Source organism: Vitis riparia, chromosome 8, assembly GCF_004353265.1.
Source record: "Vitis riparia cultivar Riparia Gloire de Montpellier isolate 1030 chromosome 8, EGFV_Vit.rip_1.0, whole genome shotgun sequence".
NCBI lineage: Eukaryota > Viridiplantae > Streptophyta > Magnoliopsida > Vitales > Vitaceae > Vitis > Vitis riparia.
In genome coordinates, this window is record NC_048438.1 from 8,425,650 (window position 1) to 8,442,171 (window position 16,522).

At 35.8% G+C, this 16,522-nt stretch overlaps 1 protein-coding gene across 1 annotated transcript; it reads left to right on the plus strand.

Annotated features, from left to right (window-relative positions):
• The first annotated feature begins 14,657 nt into the window (after positions 1-14,657).
• Positions 14,658-15,257, plus strand: LOC117920588 (receptor-like protein 33). The gene has a single exon (XM_034838197.1). The coding sequence runs from the start codon at positions 14,658-14,660 to the stop codon at positions 15,255-15,257; it is 600 nt and encodes a 199-aa protein (XP_034694088.1).
• The last annotated feature ends 1,265 nt before the right edge of the window (positions 15,258-16,522 follow it).

The window sequence follows — 16,522 nt, forward strand, 5'->3', positions numbered from 1 at the left end:
TACTTTTGCTAATTAAATTTATGAAGCTTTTATTCTTGAAGGAGCCACAAAGCTTAGAACTAGTTCCAGCCAAGGGGATCGAATGAGATTCATAAAAAAAAAAATACGAGTTTCAAGATTTTCTGAAACCTAGCTTGTGAATTGCTATAGTTTCTTTTGGAAAGAGCTCTCTCTCCAATTAGCTTTTCCTAGAAAGTCCATTATATTTTTTGGAATTCTAACTCATAGAAATTAGAAACTATGGTAGATGACAAAGAGGAGAGGTGATAGAAAAGTTCACAAAATTATTACAGAGACCTATGTGGATCAATATCTTGGTATCATTGGTCAGCATGCTGATATCTTATGCATATTAAAGAAATTGCATGAGAATACATATATGAAGAAATTGCACCTCATGTTAAAGAAATCCTAAGTGTGCCTTCAACTCAATCAAGGGACCCGACAACTCTGTTGAGAAGGGTAAGCAACAACCAAATGAAACCCCAAGAACTTAATAGTGAAATTTCTCCAACTTCTTCTATCCTAGAAAAAAATTTCAGAGAGGCTGGACAAAGGAGCGCATAATAGAAATCACCTACAACCAATAGAAAATCAGATGCACAGTCCAAAAAAGCATGAATTTCAGTTCCATTGGAACAATGGATATTACAGAAAATACAATATGACAAACTTGAATGGGAGTTCATCCAGGCTACCCTAGAATCAAAATGGTCCACGTCTTAGCCTTGATGCTAATCCCACCAATCACCAACCATACCACAATGTATGGCTTGCTTACAACCCATCACTGGAATTCATGACAATGGATGCTTGCATGTACTACCGACCAATCTTGCAAAGTTCTGTGATCAAATCTAGAGCGTGTGACTACTGAAAATATGGTTCTCTAGCATTAATCATGAGTGATTGAACCATCCATGGATGAAACCGTGTGAATTTTGAAAGAGCGTCAAGAGAGGAATGAGATCCATCACAATCCTGATAAGGCAATTGACTTGATTATTGAAACTGGTTTTCAGGTTCGAATTTGTCGCACACAGTTTCCTGAGGAAGCAAGGGAGATTAAGAAAGTGCTCAAATAGAACACCAAAGAGAAGAACAAAGCAATATGAAGCCAAGATTCTGAGAAGGCGGGTGAATTATGTGATAGAGAATTTGATCTAAAGGCACAAATCTCAAGTCTCATAGACAAAGGCAAGGAAATGACCAAGGCAGAGTATCCAAATCTCTAAAGACTCTACACAAGCTATTATTGAACAAAAATATTTACTTCCTGAACCTCCTCTATTGGGTTTGGTCTAAGTATCAGGATTCATGAGTTCAAATGGGGAACCAGAATTTCTCCTCAGCAATGGCTGAAAAAAAAGCATGAAAATGGTAGAGATTAACAACTTTAAACTTCTGGGATTGGATAAGGTCATTGACGAAGACTGAGGTAACCAGATTGTTCGGTAATGGGGGTGAAGTTGCAACCATTGGAAGTGGGTGATGGCACATCCTCAAAGAAACTATTGAAAGTAGAAATAAAGAACTGTTTGCGGTTTCTATAGGTTTACTCCCAAAGAAGAAATCCATTTTGGCACTACTATCTTAGGATCCCCAACAGCTCAAAGCCATAAGATGTAGAATTGTCAAACTGGAATATCAACAATCAAGCCAGTTCTGAAAAGCATTGGCATCATCTCTAATGCCGAGATGTAGGAGTTAATGGCTCAACATGGCATTGGAAATCACTAAAACTCTGAACAACAAGGAGCCCCGAAAAGTGCCAAAAGAGAGCAGAATGCAATTAGGGATTCAACACCAACAAGGCAATCTCAGTCAAGTCTCCAGGCTCCACCCAGACAGTTGCCACCTTGGTGCACACCGTCCTCCTCTTATTACTTCTTCTCTTTCTTGTGAACATACACATTTTAAATCTGGATTTCAAAATCTTTTCCATTAAATAACTCCAGTTTTCTTTAAAATCCCATCCTTAGGAGTTCATAGAAATTAAAATCCAGATTTCAACAAACTCTTGGCTGCCAATTTTCCTTCTGGCATACATTTTCACTATTTTCTTTAATTTTCAACTATTCACTTGATGTTCTCAATTTTCAATAAGCATGAATAAATTTCATAGTTCCAAACAATGGAACTCATGACATTAATTCATGCAAAAGTAAATTGGGTCTTGGTGGGGGCCCAACATCCATGACGCCTTCTTTGATATTGATTCAAGTGAGGTGTTTGTTTGATGTTTGATTGATATCGATCCTCTTTGTGATACATGAGATTATTTTGCACCTGTTATTGAGCTAACCTTGTTTCTATAAAAGTGCTGACATTTGCTACCCAGGTATGCTCTCTATCACCCACTCTTCAAAATCCATGAATATGCAGAATATTATGAGCAATACCCATGTTCGATGCCATACTTGATTACCTTGATGCTTGCTTGATTATCTTTGATAAAAATGCATGTTGTGTGTCATATTTCTGAGCTAACTTTGATGTCTTATGATAACGTTTGAGAAGCAGTTTAGGTACACACCCTAACTCTCCTTTATGATTGTGATTTGATTTGATTTGATTTTTTTTCTTTTATTTGGCATGCTAGTGATAATAGAAATTTAAAATCACCTTAGTCTACCTAGATAACTTCAATTAATCGATTAATTGCCAAATTTCCCTCGACTTAGCCAATAGAGACCTCTTTAGGGCTTAGAGGGGTACTACCTCTTTGAGGTACCTTCCCAATAAGTAACCTGATCCTCGAACCTAGACTCGGGTTTTTCAAAGACACGTTTTTTCAAAACTATGGAGTAATTTTTTTAAGGTTTTCTTTCTTATTTTATTTTCCATTTTAAAATAAAATCAAATAAGTGGCAACTCTAACTTTTCCAAAACTAATTTTTCACCATTAGAAAGTGAGTCTTGCCGATTGAGTGGGAACGCACATGAAGATTGCGCCACAATTATTTTTTTGTTAGGCTAGGGAAATAACCTTTTTTCATGGGCTTCAAGCATGTCTAAAGATTTATACCGTGTTTATTTTTTATTGGTCAATATTTAAAAAGGTTTATATACATTTATTCTACATGACCATGAACTTCATGTCAATCAACTTTCCAAGACTTCGAACATCATCAAGTGTACCTTAATATATGTTGGGATGTAGCCTTAGAAAACATGATATGATGTAACAAATTGAAATACATTTATAAATTTTATTTATTCATATTTCTTGGATTTCCTTTGTCCTATTTGAATTAATTGCATATCTGAGCACACACACCCAAATCTTTTACATTGTACATGACTTGGGTGCATTAGTTGTTGCATAGAAAATACAAGTCATAGGATCTTTATAAGTAGATAAGTTGTTCATAGTCAGTTCATAGATCTGGGCAATCTTATAGAGATTGTAATGCACTAGCTCCTAATTGGAGGGATGACTTGTCTTAGCCGTCGGAATGACTTTTTCATGGTGATTGCACTAATGTGTATGGTTACATATTGGACAGGATCTATGGTGAATCATGATATAAGGCTATTGATTTTCATGATTCACTAAACTACTATATTACATGGACTCTCAACCTTGAAAGGATATTGAGTTTATGCCAAAGTCAACAGGAGGCTTTGACCTATGGGTGAGACCTTTAGGTGGTTACATATCCTTATGGATTGAGTCATTATTGATGAAGATTGGTAACAACAAGTGTTCTCAATAGAGGCACCATGATATGTCATAGGACTGAGATAGTGTGTCCCATTGGGTAATCTAAAGACATATGATCTAGAAGACTATGATCGTAACATTTCCTTTAATAGAAATTTGACATATGCTATTTGAAGAGATAATCTTCAAATAAAGTATGTCAATTGATCACATAATAAGTGAGATATGTAATTTAAGGATTGAAGAGATAATCTTGATAGATGATAACATTAACTTGTTAGATTACAAACACTAGTTCATTGGAAGTCTGCATGCAATGTATAGTAAGTCACGAACCCGAGTTTTGTCTTATTATTATTTACATAATGTATAGAGTGTAGCTGATTCTCTATATCAGGATGTTGAATCAATTTCAATATTGGATTTTGAGGGAATTGATAATCCTATAAGTCTTAGTGGTCCCCACTTTGAGCTTGTATACCCTAATGACACGAGTTATGAAGGTTAGATTCATTCTAGGTTCACTCTTGTGTATAAGGGCATTTTGGTAATTACATAAGATTGCATAGGGGATAGCAAACAAGGATTTTAGATTAGGTTAATTAATTAATTAATTAACCCTATATGGTTAATTAATCAATTAAATAACCCTATATGGTTAATTAATCAATTAAAACGAATTTTGGTTTAGATTAAGTGATCCAAACCTATGTGGGCTTAAGTCACTTTAAGCCTGATAGGGGAATCCTATAAATACACCTTTAGGGGTTAAGGTTTCCAAGGCTTTTGATCATCATCTTCCATTGACTGGCGTGTTTTTTGGGCTATAGAAAAGTTGGCAAAGAAAGAAGAAATTAATGGGATGGAGATCGTTTGTTTCATGATCGTGGAATCCTCAATAGAATTCCAAATTTCCAAGTGACATGAATTATCTTGTTGAAACTTGAATCCAAATTAATAAATTCTATCATTATACATATTTTGATATTTTTGTTAATGGAATGAAATTGTGTGGATACTAAATTCATCTAATATCATTTTCTTTCTATAGTTTATTGCGTCAATTATCCATGTTTCAATAATCGAATATAATCGAATTTACTTAAATGTTGAATGTTACAAAATTTGTAGTTTCAAATTATTTTATCAAAATAGTACAAAAATTGTAGTTCACATGTTTTTTAAGAAGAAAATTTGGAAAAAAAAAATTCCACAACCTTCAGAAAATAATAAATTGTTATGCATGCAACTTGGAATGGCATGAATATGGAAAACAACCATGCATAAAAGTAATGTTTAAGCATGTCTGGGCTTAGCAGTATCTCCAAGCTGCTTCCAATGGGAATTCTACTCTTTCCATGGATTTTCTTCATGCCCTTATGCTCAAGCTTTTTTGTTATGCATGTTGCTTTGGTGTCCGACGATGTTTGAGTGATGGGAGGGTATGCTTGGAAGATGAGAGGATGTTGTTGTTGCAACTGAAGAGTATCCTCAAATTCAATGTTGCTGCATCTAATAAACTACTTTCCTGGAATCAAAGTGCCAACTGCTGTTCTTGGGGCGGTGTAACCTGGGATGCCACTGGTCATGTTGTGTCTCTTGATTTCAGTAGTGAATTCTTTTTTGGTGAATTCAATAGCTCCAGTAGAATTTTCAGTCTACAGTATCTACAGAGCTTGAATTTAGCTAACAACACCTTCTACTATTCTCAAATTCCATCTGGATTCATTAAGCTTGACTGTTTGATATACCTGAATTTGTCTAGTGCTGGGTTTTCTGGGCAGATTCCAATTGAGATCTCACGCTTGACGAAATTGGTTACTATTAATTTCTCCATGTTCTACTTACCTAGAGTTCCTATGCTGAAACTTGAGAAGCCAAATATGAGAATGCTGGTTTAGAACCTGGCAGAGCTTAGAGAACTCTATCTTAATGGTGTAGACATATCAGCCCTGGGGAAAGAGTGATGTTAGGCATTATCATCATCTGTACCTAATTTTCGAGTTCTGAGCTTGTATTGGTGTTTTCTTTCAGGCCCAATTGATTCTTCCATGGTGAAGTTTCGCTCCCTGTCAGTTATTCACTTGAATTATAATAATTTCACAGCTCCAGTTCTTGATTTTTTTGGCAAATTTCTCATATTTGATTTCCTTAAGCCTCAATTTTTGTGGACTATATGGAGCATTCCAGAAAATATCTTTCAGGTACCAACCCTTCAAATTCTTGACTTGTCTAACAATTAGTTACTCAAGGGTGCTTTGCCAGAGTTTCCTCAGGGTAGGTCTCTATGGACCCTAGTGCTTTTGGATACAAACTTTTCGGGGCATATGCCAAATTCCATAGGTAAACTTGAGATATTGTCCTGGATAGAACTAGCACGTTGCAATTTCAGTGGACCAATCCCCAACTCTATAGAAAATCTTACTCGATTGCTTTACCTGGACTTATTGTCAAATGGCTTTACCGGTTCAATTCCACCCTTTCGTTCTTCAAAGAATCTGACCCATATAAACCTTTTGCGTTACTATTTTACTGGTCTGATTATTTTCCACCACTAGGAAGGTCTTTTGAATCTTTTGAATCTGGACTTGTATCATAATTTGCTGCATGGTGGTCTTCCACTGTCCCTATTTTCTCACCCATCACTGTAGAATATATGGCTTAGCAGTAACCAATTTTCTAGTCAACTCAATGAATTTTCAACTGTGTCTTACAAGGGCCAATACCCATGTAAGTCTTGTTAATAAAACCATTATGAATCTAAATTCTACATAGGAATCTCATGTAAATCATCAAAGAAATTGTGCCTAAACATTTTACGAAACGCGAACATACAAAATCCGAACTAACCTGAGTCCATTGTGGGTGTTAAAGAAGTATGGATCGTCTAAGGCGATAGAGAGGAAACCATCTTTTGCTTAATCTCTCTAGTGATGGGATGCAGGAGAGCAAGCGTGCTTTCTTTTCAAAAAATATATATATCTTGAATGGACACCAACCTGATGAATTCCTTATATCCTTTATGCCTTAGAGACCATACCCTTTGGATATTGGGCCATATGTGTCTTAGGTCCATCATCTGAGACACATATGGTATTGGGCTCTACACATAAGGTGGCCCATACTTTATAACAAATATAAATTAATATATATATATATATATATATATATATATATATATATATATATATGCAAATAGCTTAATCATATACTATGCTTCATATGTGTGAGTCCATAGTTATTCTAACAATCTCCCACTTGGACCACATATATTACCGAACAATGTTTATGATAGTACTTTATTGAGCCCATCTTTGCTATCCTATCCAAGAAATCCTTAAACAATCTGGTCTACTAATTATGCTAACACAGGATTAAAGCGGCCTTTGTTAGTCATAATTATAATTAGACCCATCAATGATCATTATATTAACAAAATTAGCAACATGGATCAAGTATGGATGTGTAGCATGGAAATTACATAAAATGTGATCTTTAATATGTCCATTTCCAATTGGTCCTACTTTATGACAAAAAATAGTCATATTCCACTTTCAACACTTGATGCTAAACTGCTTCTAAAAGTCATCATTTCAATTCAGAGTATTCAAACATAATAATCTTTAAAACCAAAGTCTGTATAGATAACACAAACATAACAATACATCAAGAAAACAAACATAAAACCTAAATACAAACTCCCACTATACTAGCACATCATTAATATGTACAACACCCATATGTGTGGCATGTTCATGATATACTTTGGGTGGCAGACCCTTAGTGAGCGGATCCACAATCATGGAGTTTGTGCTTATGTGTTCAATTGATACTTGAAAACTCTGAACTCTTTCTTTCATAACCAAAAATTTGATGTCAATGTGTTTGGACTTTGATGAACTTCGGTTGTTCTTAGAATACAATTTTGCAGCCTTATTATCACAATTGATTCTCAATGGTTTCTCAATCCCATCAACAATTCGCAATTATGTGATAAAATTTCGTAGCCATATCCCATGGTTTGATGCCTCGTAGTAGGCTGTGAATTCTATCTCCATAGTGGAAGAAGCAATAAATGTTTGTTTAACACTTTTCCAAAAAACTTCTCCTCTATCCAACATGAAGATGTAGCCTGAAGTGGATCTCCTGTTGTCAAGACATCCCGCGAAATCGGAGTCCGAATATCCCATGATCTTTAAATGATTGGATCTTCGATATGTGAGCATATAATCTTTAGTTCTTTGTAAATATTGCATAACCTGTTTTGCCTTTTTCCAGTGATCCATACTTGGGTTACTCAAATATCTACCCAACATTCCAACAATGTATGCAATATCCAAACGCGTACAAACTTGTGCATACATGAGACTTCCTATTGCCGAGGCATAGGGAAACATCTCCATATCCTTGCTCTCAAATTCATTTTTCGGACATTGGTGCAAACTAAATTTATCGCCTTTTGCCACAGGAGTGTCTCCTAGTGCACAATTGCTCATGCCAAAGCTACTTAACACCTTATCGATGTAGGACTTTTGTGATAGCCCAAGTATACCTCTTGAACGATCCCTATAGATTCTTATACCCAGCACAAAAGATGCATTACCAAGATCCTTTATGTCAAATTTACTAGATAGAAATTGCTTGGTTTCATGCAAAAGTTCCACATCACTACTTGCAAGTAGAATATCATCTACATATAGCACCAAGATAATGAATTTTCTCCCTCTGAATGTGAGATATATGCATTGATCAACGGTGTTCTCCTTAAAACCAAATGAAGTAATCACTTGGTCAAACTTTCGGTACCATTGTCAGGAAGCTTGTTTTAAACCATATATGGATTTTTTTAATTTGCATACAAGTTGCTTTGAATCATTAGACTCAAAGTTCTCCGGTTGCACCATGTATATTGTCTCATCAATGTTACCATTAAGAAACTTAGTTTTAACGTCCATTTAATGCAACTTTAAATCATAATGAGCCACAAGTGCCATGATGATTCTAAAGGAGTCATTTGACGAAACCGGTGAAAATATCTCCTTATAATCAATGCCTTCTTTTTGAGTGAAACCTTTTGTGACTAGGCATGCCTTATACTTAACAATGTTGCCTTTTGAATCCCGCTTGGTCTTAAAAATCCATTTACAACCAATTGGTTTTACACCTTCAGGCAACTCTACTAGGTCCAAAACACCATTTTCTTTTACTGATTTCATCTTATCCTTCATGGATTCTATCCACTTTTCAGAGTCAGAACATTGTTTGACTTGACTAACTGAAATTGGATCATCTTCCAAACCTATGTCAAACTCATGTTCCTGGAGATATACAACATAATCATCTAAAATTGTACTTCTCCTTTCTCTAGTGGATCTCCTCAATGACACTTGTACTTGAGGTTCTTGAAGTTGTTGAGTTACCTCTTCATGAACTTGAATTGGTTCCACAACTTGAGTAGGAGGAATTTCAAGTGTGTCTACAATCTCTGTTATTGGTTGTACATTTTGGATAGTGTCATCAAACATAATATGACCATGTCCAGTTGCAATAATAGGAATATTAATAGATTCCTCTTCAAATACCACCTTTCTTAATGGCTCTTTCTCACTTAACTCAACATCCTCAATGAACTTAGCATTGGCCGTTTCAAAGAAAGACTTAGCTGAGGGGTCATAAAACTTGAAACCTCTCGACCTTTCAGAATACCCTACAAAGTAATAACTCACTATTCTGGAGTCCAATTTCTTTTCATTTGGCTTATAAGGCCTAACCTCAGTTGGACAACCCCAAACATGCAAATGCCTAATACTAGGTTTCTTGCTAGTCCATAACTCATATGGGGTTTTGGCTACTGCTTTGCTTGGGACTCTGTTCAAAATGTAAAGTGCAGTTTTGACAACTTCGCCCCAAAGTGATTCTGGTAAGGTGGAATGACTGATCATACTTCTTACCATATCCTTAAGAGTACCATTTTGGCTATTTGCTACACCATTTTGGCTTAGATTCCTTGGCATGGTGTATTGAGGAACGATACCACACTCCATCAAATATTTGGCGAATGGCCTTGGACGTTGTTCACCGGATCTGTCATATCTACCATAATATTCATCTCCGCAGTCAAATTTAACGGCTTTTATTTTCTTTAGTTGGTTCTCAACTTCAGCTTTAAATTTCTTGAACACATCCAATGATTGAGACTTCTCATGAATCAAATAAAGATAGCCATAGCGTGAGTAATCGTCAATGAAATTGATAAAATATTGTTATCCATTCCAAGAAGGGGTAGGAAATAGACCACAAATGTCCATATGTATCAATTCCAAGACATCACCGCACTTATTGGCATCATTTTTCTTCACATTTGTTTGTTTACCTTTAATATACTCTATACAGACTTGAAAGTCTAACAAATCAAGTGGATCAAGAATTCCTTCTGACATAAGTCTTTGAATATGTTGATTTGAAATATGACCTAAACGCCTGTGCCATAGCATTGATGAATTCTCATTTTTTAATTTTCGCTTAATGCCATAATTACTTGAATGCAAGGTTTCATTGCCATTAGAGGCCTTTATGTTCAATTTGTATAACTTATCTTTTAGACTACCGATACCAATAACACTTGAATTTAAATAAAGACTAACCATTCCATTTCTAAATGAACAATAATATCCACATTTGTCCAAACATGATACATAAATTAAATTTCGTCTAAACAACGGTACCACAAAAGTCTCCTTTAAATCCAAAGTACAACCAGAATCTATCTGTAATCTAAAAAGACACTGCAGCCTTATTGTCATTTCCCACATAGATGTATCTTTCATCATCAGCTGGCATTTAGCTCCTTAGGCAACCCTGCATCGTGACACTGATGTGAGTAGTTGTACTTGTATCTATCCACCAAGTGTCAATAGGTACTATAGCTAAATTAATTTCTGAACAAACAAAGTTGAGAAGTATACCTTTCCTTTCATGCCAAGCGGCGTATTTGGTACATGTCTTCTTCATATGACCAGCCTTCTTGCAAATGAAACAAGTGATCTCCTTATCTTGTTTCTTCTGCACCTTTTGCTTAGATGTCCTAGAAAATGCAATTTGTTATCCTTTATTGTCTCTCTTTCTTTTCTTGCTGGTACCAAATCCCTGAGATGTGGAAGCCAAGTGAGAACTTTCTATCTTTTCTTGTTTCAATCTCTTCTCCTCTTGTACACATTGAGCAATAAGCTCATTCAGAGTTCATTTTTCATTTTGTGTATTGTAACTGATCTTGAATGGACTAAATTGTGTAGGCAGAGAGATCAAGACCAAGTGCACAAGTATGTCTTCTAACAACTCTAACTTTAGTGCCTTGAGTCTAGTCATAAGATTGGACATTTCCATTATGTACTCCCTTATATTCTTTTTCCCTTTGTATCGCATGGAGACAAGCTTACTAAGAATAGTGCTTGTGTCAACCTTTTCGTTTGCAGCGAATCGATTTGTTGTCTGGTCCAAGAATGTCTTGGCTCGGGTCTCCTCAAGTATTGCACCCCTTATAGATTTTGGAATTGAGTGCTTCATTATCATTAGACTCATGCGATTGGATCACTCCCATTTTTCCATAGCAGCCCTTTGCTCAGCAGTGCTGACACTAGTGAGGTCTACAGAGCGAACCTCTCTTAATGCATAGTCCAAATCCATGCACCTGAGCACAATTATAACGTGTTCCTTTCATTTCTTGAAGTTTGTGCTATTAAGCATAGGAATGTTATTAACATTAGCAGATATAGAAGATGTTGAATCCATAACATTAAAGATCACAATCAGTCACAAAAAATATCATACATATATGAATAAATAAAAAATTTAACATATATATATATATAGATGCATATGGGCCTATTACAAGATACCTAGCACAAACATTAATATTCAGTCTTTGGACAAAAATATCAACTTGTAATTGGTATCCTTTTACAAAATTAGTTAATAAATATTAACAATAAAACCAAAGCAACATGCCTGTCTTTGGACTGACATACAACATGCAAGGTAAACTTTATATGTCACATATTTATGACTACTTTATTTATTATTATATTAAAATAAACTTCCTTTGGGCCGATTATTTTATACAATAATAACATATTTACATATTTCAAAATAAATAAAATTATATAATATAAATCACTTTGGCAACAAATATATATAACTCATTTATTTTAAAAATATTAAACACAAATGCAACAAGAAATGGCAAATTTGTATATTTAATGTGGTACAGAAAAGAGAATACATAAATTTATCAGAATCATAATTTTTTATGGTACAGAATCATAATTTTTTATGGTACAATATCATAAACAAGCATAAGGGTTCTGTAGCTCAATTGGTAGAGTGCAAGACTCTCAACCTTGTGGTCGCGAGTTCAAACCTGATTAGGCTTTGACATGTTTTGTACTCTGGATAACTTCTCTCCTATTTTTTAATTGTTTTAGGAATTCTGTACTTACAAAACTGCACAATTTATTGGGCCTATATGTGTCATGCAGTTAATTTGGTTTTAGCATGAACTTTGACTTTGCTTATTTTGTGTGCCTTTTTTTTTTTATTTTATAAATCGGCAGTAAGTACCTTTTGAAAATAGAATTGTTGTCATGTTTAAATATGCAATAATTACTTTATTGGGCTTGAAGTTGCTTTTCTATTTGCAATACTTAAAGGCTTACTATATGATTGATTGGGTGGTGTTTTGCATAAATGAAGCTCCAAACAATGCTGGCATCGGCGCCCTAAAGCCAAAAGGACGCCAACTGATGAAGGACCCATGGTCACGTTGGATACGCCAATAGCAGGGCCAAACGATGCCACAACATCTTTCCGATCGCCTAAAACGGCGCCAACAACCCTTTTCCAGGCGGCGTCGTGGGGAACGCTTGCAGCAGCACCAAAATGATGCTTTTTCGATCCCCTAACGATGCCAAAATGACATCATCGAATGGCAGAATGGTGTCTAGCGCTGCTCCGATCGCCAAAATGGCGGCTGTAGTGCTCCTCCAAGCGGAGTTGTAGCGGAGGCAACGTCACCACCATCACCGGCAGTGGTGCCAAACGACACCACAACGCTTCTCTGAGTGCCATTCTCTGCTCTCCCGAAACCGAATCACCACCCTCCCTAATGGCCTCCGAATTGCCACCGAATCAAGCCTCCCAAGCTATGTCGCGGTTGTTTGTGTTTGGATCTACTCCGAGAGTCGCTTCGAGAGCGACACCACCAATGGTGTGGCTCATTTTCTGGAACGCATGGTGTTCAAGGGCATAGAAAAGAGGCCGGCTAAGGGTTTTGGTGAAGGAAATTGAGAGCATGGCGATCACTTGATGATTTAAAAAATGGCAATTTCTTAATGATTTAACATGCCGCTCTGATACCAATTGTTAATAAAACCATTATGAATCCAAATTCTACATAGGAATCTCATGTAAATCATATAAACAAATTGTGCCTAAACATTTTACGGAATGCGAACATACAGAATCCGAACTAACCTGAGTCCATTGTGGGTGTTGAAGAAGTATGGATCTTCTAAGGCGATAGAGATGAAACCACCTTTTGCTTAATCTCTCGGGTGATGGAATGCAGGAGAGGGAGCGTTTTTTCTTTTCAAAAAATATATATATCTTGAACGGACACCAACCTGATGAATTCCTTATATCCTCTATGCCTTAGGGACCATACCCTTTGGATATTGGGTCATATGTGTCTTAGGCTCATCATCTGAGGCACATATGGTATTGGGCTCTACACATAAGGTGGCCCACACTTTATAACAAATATAAATTAATATATATATATATGCGAATAGCTTAATCATAAACTATGCTTCATATGTGTGAGTCCATAGTTATTCTAACATGTCTTTGATTTTCGGGGTCTTCACATCCTTGAACTTTCTTTCAACAAACTCAATGGCACCCTTGAACTAAGCAAATTTCAAAAACTTGAGAACCTTACTATTTTGAGTCTTTCGCACAACAGGTTGTCAATCAATGTGGATGGTTTCAATTCCACCTTTTCTAAATCCCCGCATTTCACCACATAAAATTGGCTTCTTGCAACCTGAGAAGATTCCCTGATCTAAGGAACCACTCAAAGTTTTTGACATATTTAGACCTTTCACAAAACCAAATTCAAGGGGAAATACCTAATTGGGTTTGGATGATCAGCAGTAGCTTCTTATGCATTTGAATCTCTCTCACAATTTGCTGGTGGGTCTGCAACAACCTTTTTCCAATCTTCCTCCTTATCTGTCTACACTTGACCTACATTCCAACCTGCTCCATGGACGAATCCCCACCCCGCCCCAATTTTCCAACTATGTGGATTACTCAAACAACAGCTTCTTCTCTTCCATCCCAGATGATATTGGTACTTACATGTTCTTCACTGTTTTCTTCTCTGTTTCAAAGAATAAAGTCTCGGGAATCATTCCTGCATCCATCTGCAGTGCAACTTACCTCCAAGTTCTTGACTTGTCTAACAATGCTTTGAGTGGTGGAATACCTTCATGTTTGATTGAGAATGAGGCTCTTGCGGTTCTGAATCTAAGGAGAAACATGTTTAGCGACACTTTATCTGGGAATTTTCCTGGAAACTGTAATTTACAGACTGGCAATCTTTTAGAAGGGACAATTCCAGAATCTGTAGCCAATTGCAAAGAGCTAGAGGTTTTAAACCTTGGAAATAATCACATAGATGACAACTTCCCTTGCTGGTTGAAGAACATGAGCAGTTTGCGTGTGCTTGTTCTACGAGCCAACAGATTCCATGGACCCATTTGATGTCCAAATAGCAATTCCACCTGGGCAAAGCTTCAGATTGTAGACCTATCTTACAACAATTTTAGTGGGAAATTGCCGGCAAAAGGCTTTTTGACCTGGAAAGCAATGATGGTTAGTGAAGATGGAGTCCAATCAAAGCCAAATCACATGCAATTTTAAGGTCCTAGAAATGAGTGAATTGTATTATCAGGATGCTGTAACAATCACCAGCAAAGGTCAAGAAATGGAGCTTGTGAAGGTCCTGACTCTCTTCACTTCCATCGACTTCTCCTTCAACAACTTTGAAGGCCAGATACCAGAAGAGATGGGAAACTTCACATCACTATATGTCCTCAACTTATCTGGTAATGGTTTCACAGGCCAAATCCCATCATCAATAGGGCAGCTGAGACAGCTCGAGTCATTAGACCTCTCACGCAACCACCCGAGAGAGAAGATCCCCAGAGAGTTTGTGAGCCTAACTTTCCTTTCAGTCCTGGACCTCTCCTTCAATCAGTTAGTGGGGGCAATCCCAAGCGGTAATCAATTTCAAACATTTTCAGAAGCTTCTTTCCAAGGGAACAAAGGATTGTGTGGGCAACCTTTGAGTGTAAATTGCGAAGAGGAAACACCATCACCGACGTTTGATGACAGGCACTCAACTTCCCGAATGGAGATTAAGTGGGAATACATAGCTCCTGAAATAGGATTTGTGACAGGGTTGGGAATCGTGATTTGGCCTCTAGTGTTGTGCAGGAGATGGGAGGAAATGCTACTACAAACATGTTGATAGAATTCTTTCAAGGATTCTCCATAACCAAGACCAAAGAAGAGCGAGTGGTGGAAGAAGAGCTCACAGAAATAAATTTAACATAGTTACCCTTATAGAATATTTTTCAAATTTAACCTCTCTCTCTTTCTGGCTTCAAGTTTGTGTAACTTCAATTGCTAATTAGAATATGAAAGGATCGATCTCCTTCAAATTTTATAATGAACTTTTGATATATGAGTCCAAGTACTAATCCAAGGAAAGAGGAAATTACAAAAAAATAAAAATTAAACAACGATCCCACCACTCTTACCAAAGTAATGGATAATTTTTTTTAGGGTCCCATCGAGAAAAGAACAAACTCTAAACTAGTGATTTTTTTTGGAATATTAGATCTTTTGTACCATAGCTATCTTTGTTGCACTTCTTTGTCCTCTTATAAAATTAGATCATTAAAAAAATAGAGTTTAGAACTTAACCCCTATTCTTTTTTTCCATTTTACTTCTACTATTTGTTTGGGTTTATAATCAATGGAAATGGAAAATCTGTTAGATGATTCTTTATTTGATAATTGTACAAGAAAAGTAATAGCTTATAGAAAAAAAGGTGGATAAATAAAGGAATTCTTGAGTAGATCAGGAATAAATTTTGAGTCACTATGGATAAAATATCTTCCTATGTTATACTATCCAATTTTCAAGAATAAATCAATTTGATAGCTTAGATATTGTTATTCATGATATTGATATAATTTAATATCATCGAGATGTAATTCATCCCATTGAATTTACATTACAGTTGAAAGATTTATCATCTTTATGAGATTAAATCTCGAGTTATTGCCAAAAAAAAAATGATATTATAGAAGTAAATACTCTCGCATTTGTTGCTATTGCAATCTCCATTCTAGGTCCTTCTAATATTTTGCTTATCAATTATGTAAAAACAATTAGCCAAAACAACTAATTTGAATGAAATTGAACTTCTTAGTTCTTATCATTAATTAAAGAAATAAAATGAATATCAATAATTGAATAAACAAAATGAAAAGGTTTCCAATTTAGTGTCTTAAATGAAATGTAATATATTTAGATATTTTGATTTCATACCGAACTTTTGACATATGAGTTTGACTACTAATCCAAGGAAAAAAGATATTTAAAAAGAAAAAAAATCAAACAACAAACCTGCCACTCTTACTAAGGTAATGAATAATCCTTTTTAAGGGGTCCATAAAAAAAGAACAAACTTTAAAATAGTGAATTTTATGGAATATTATATTTTT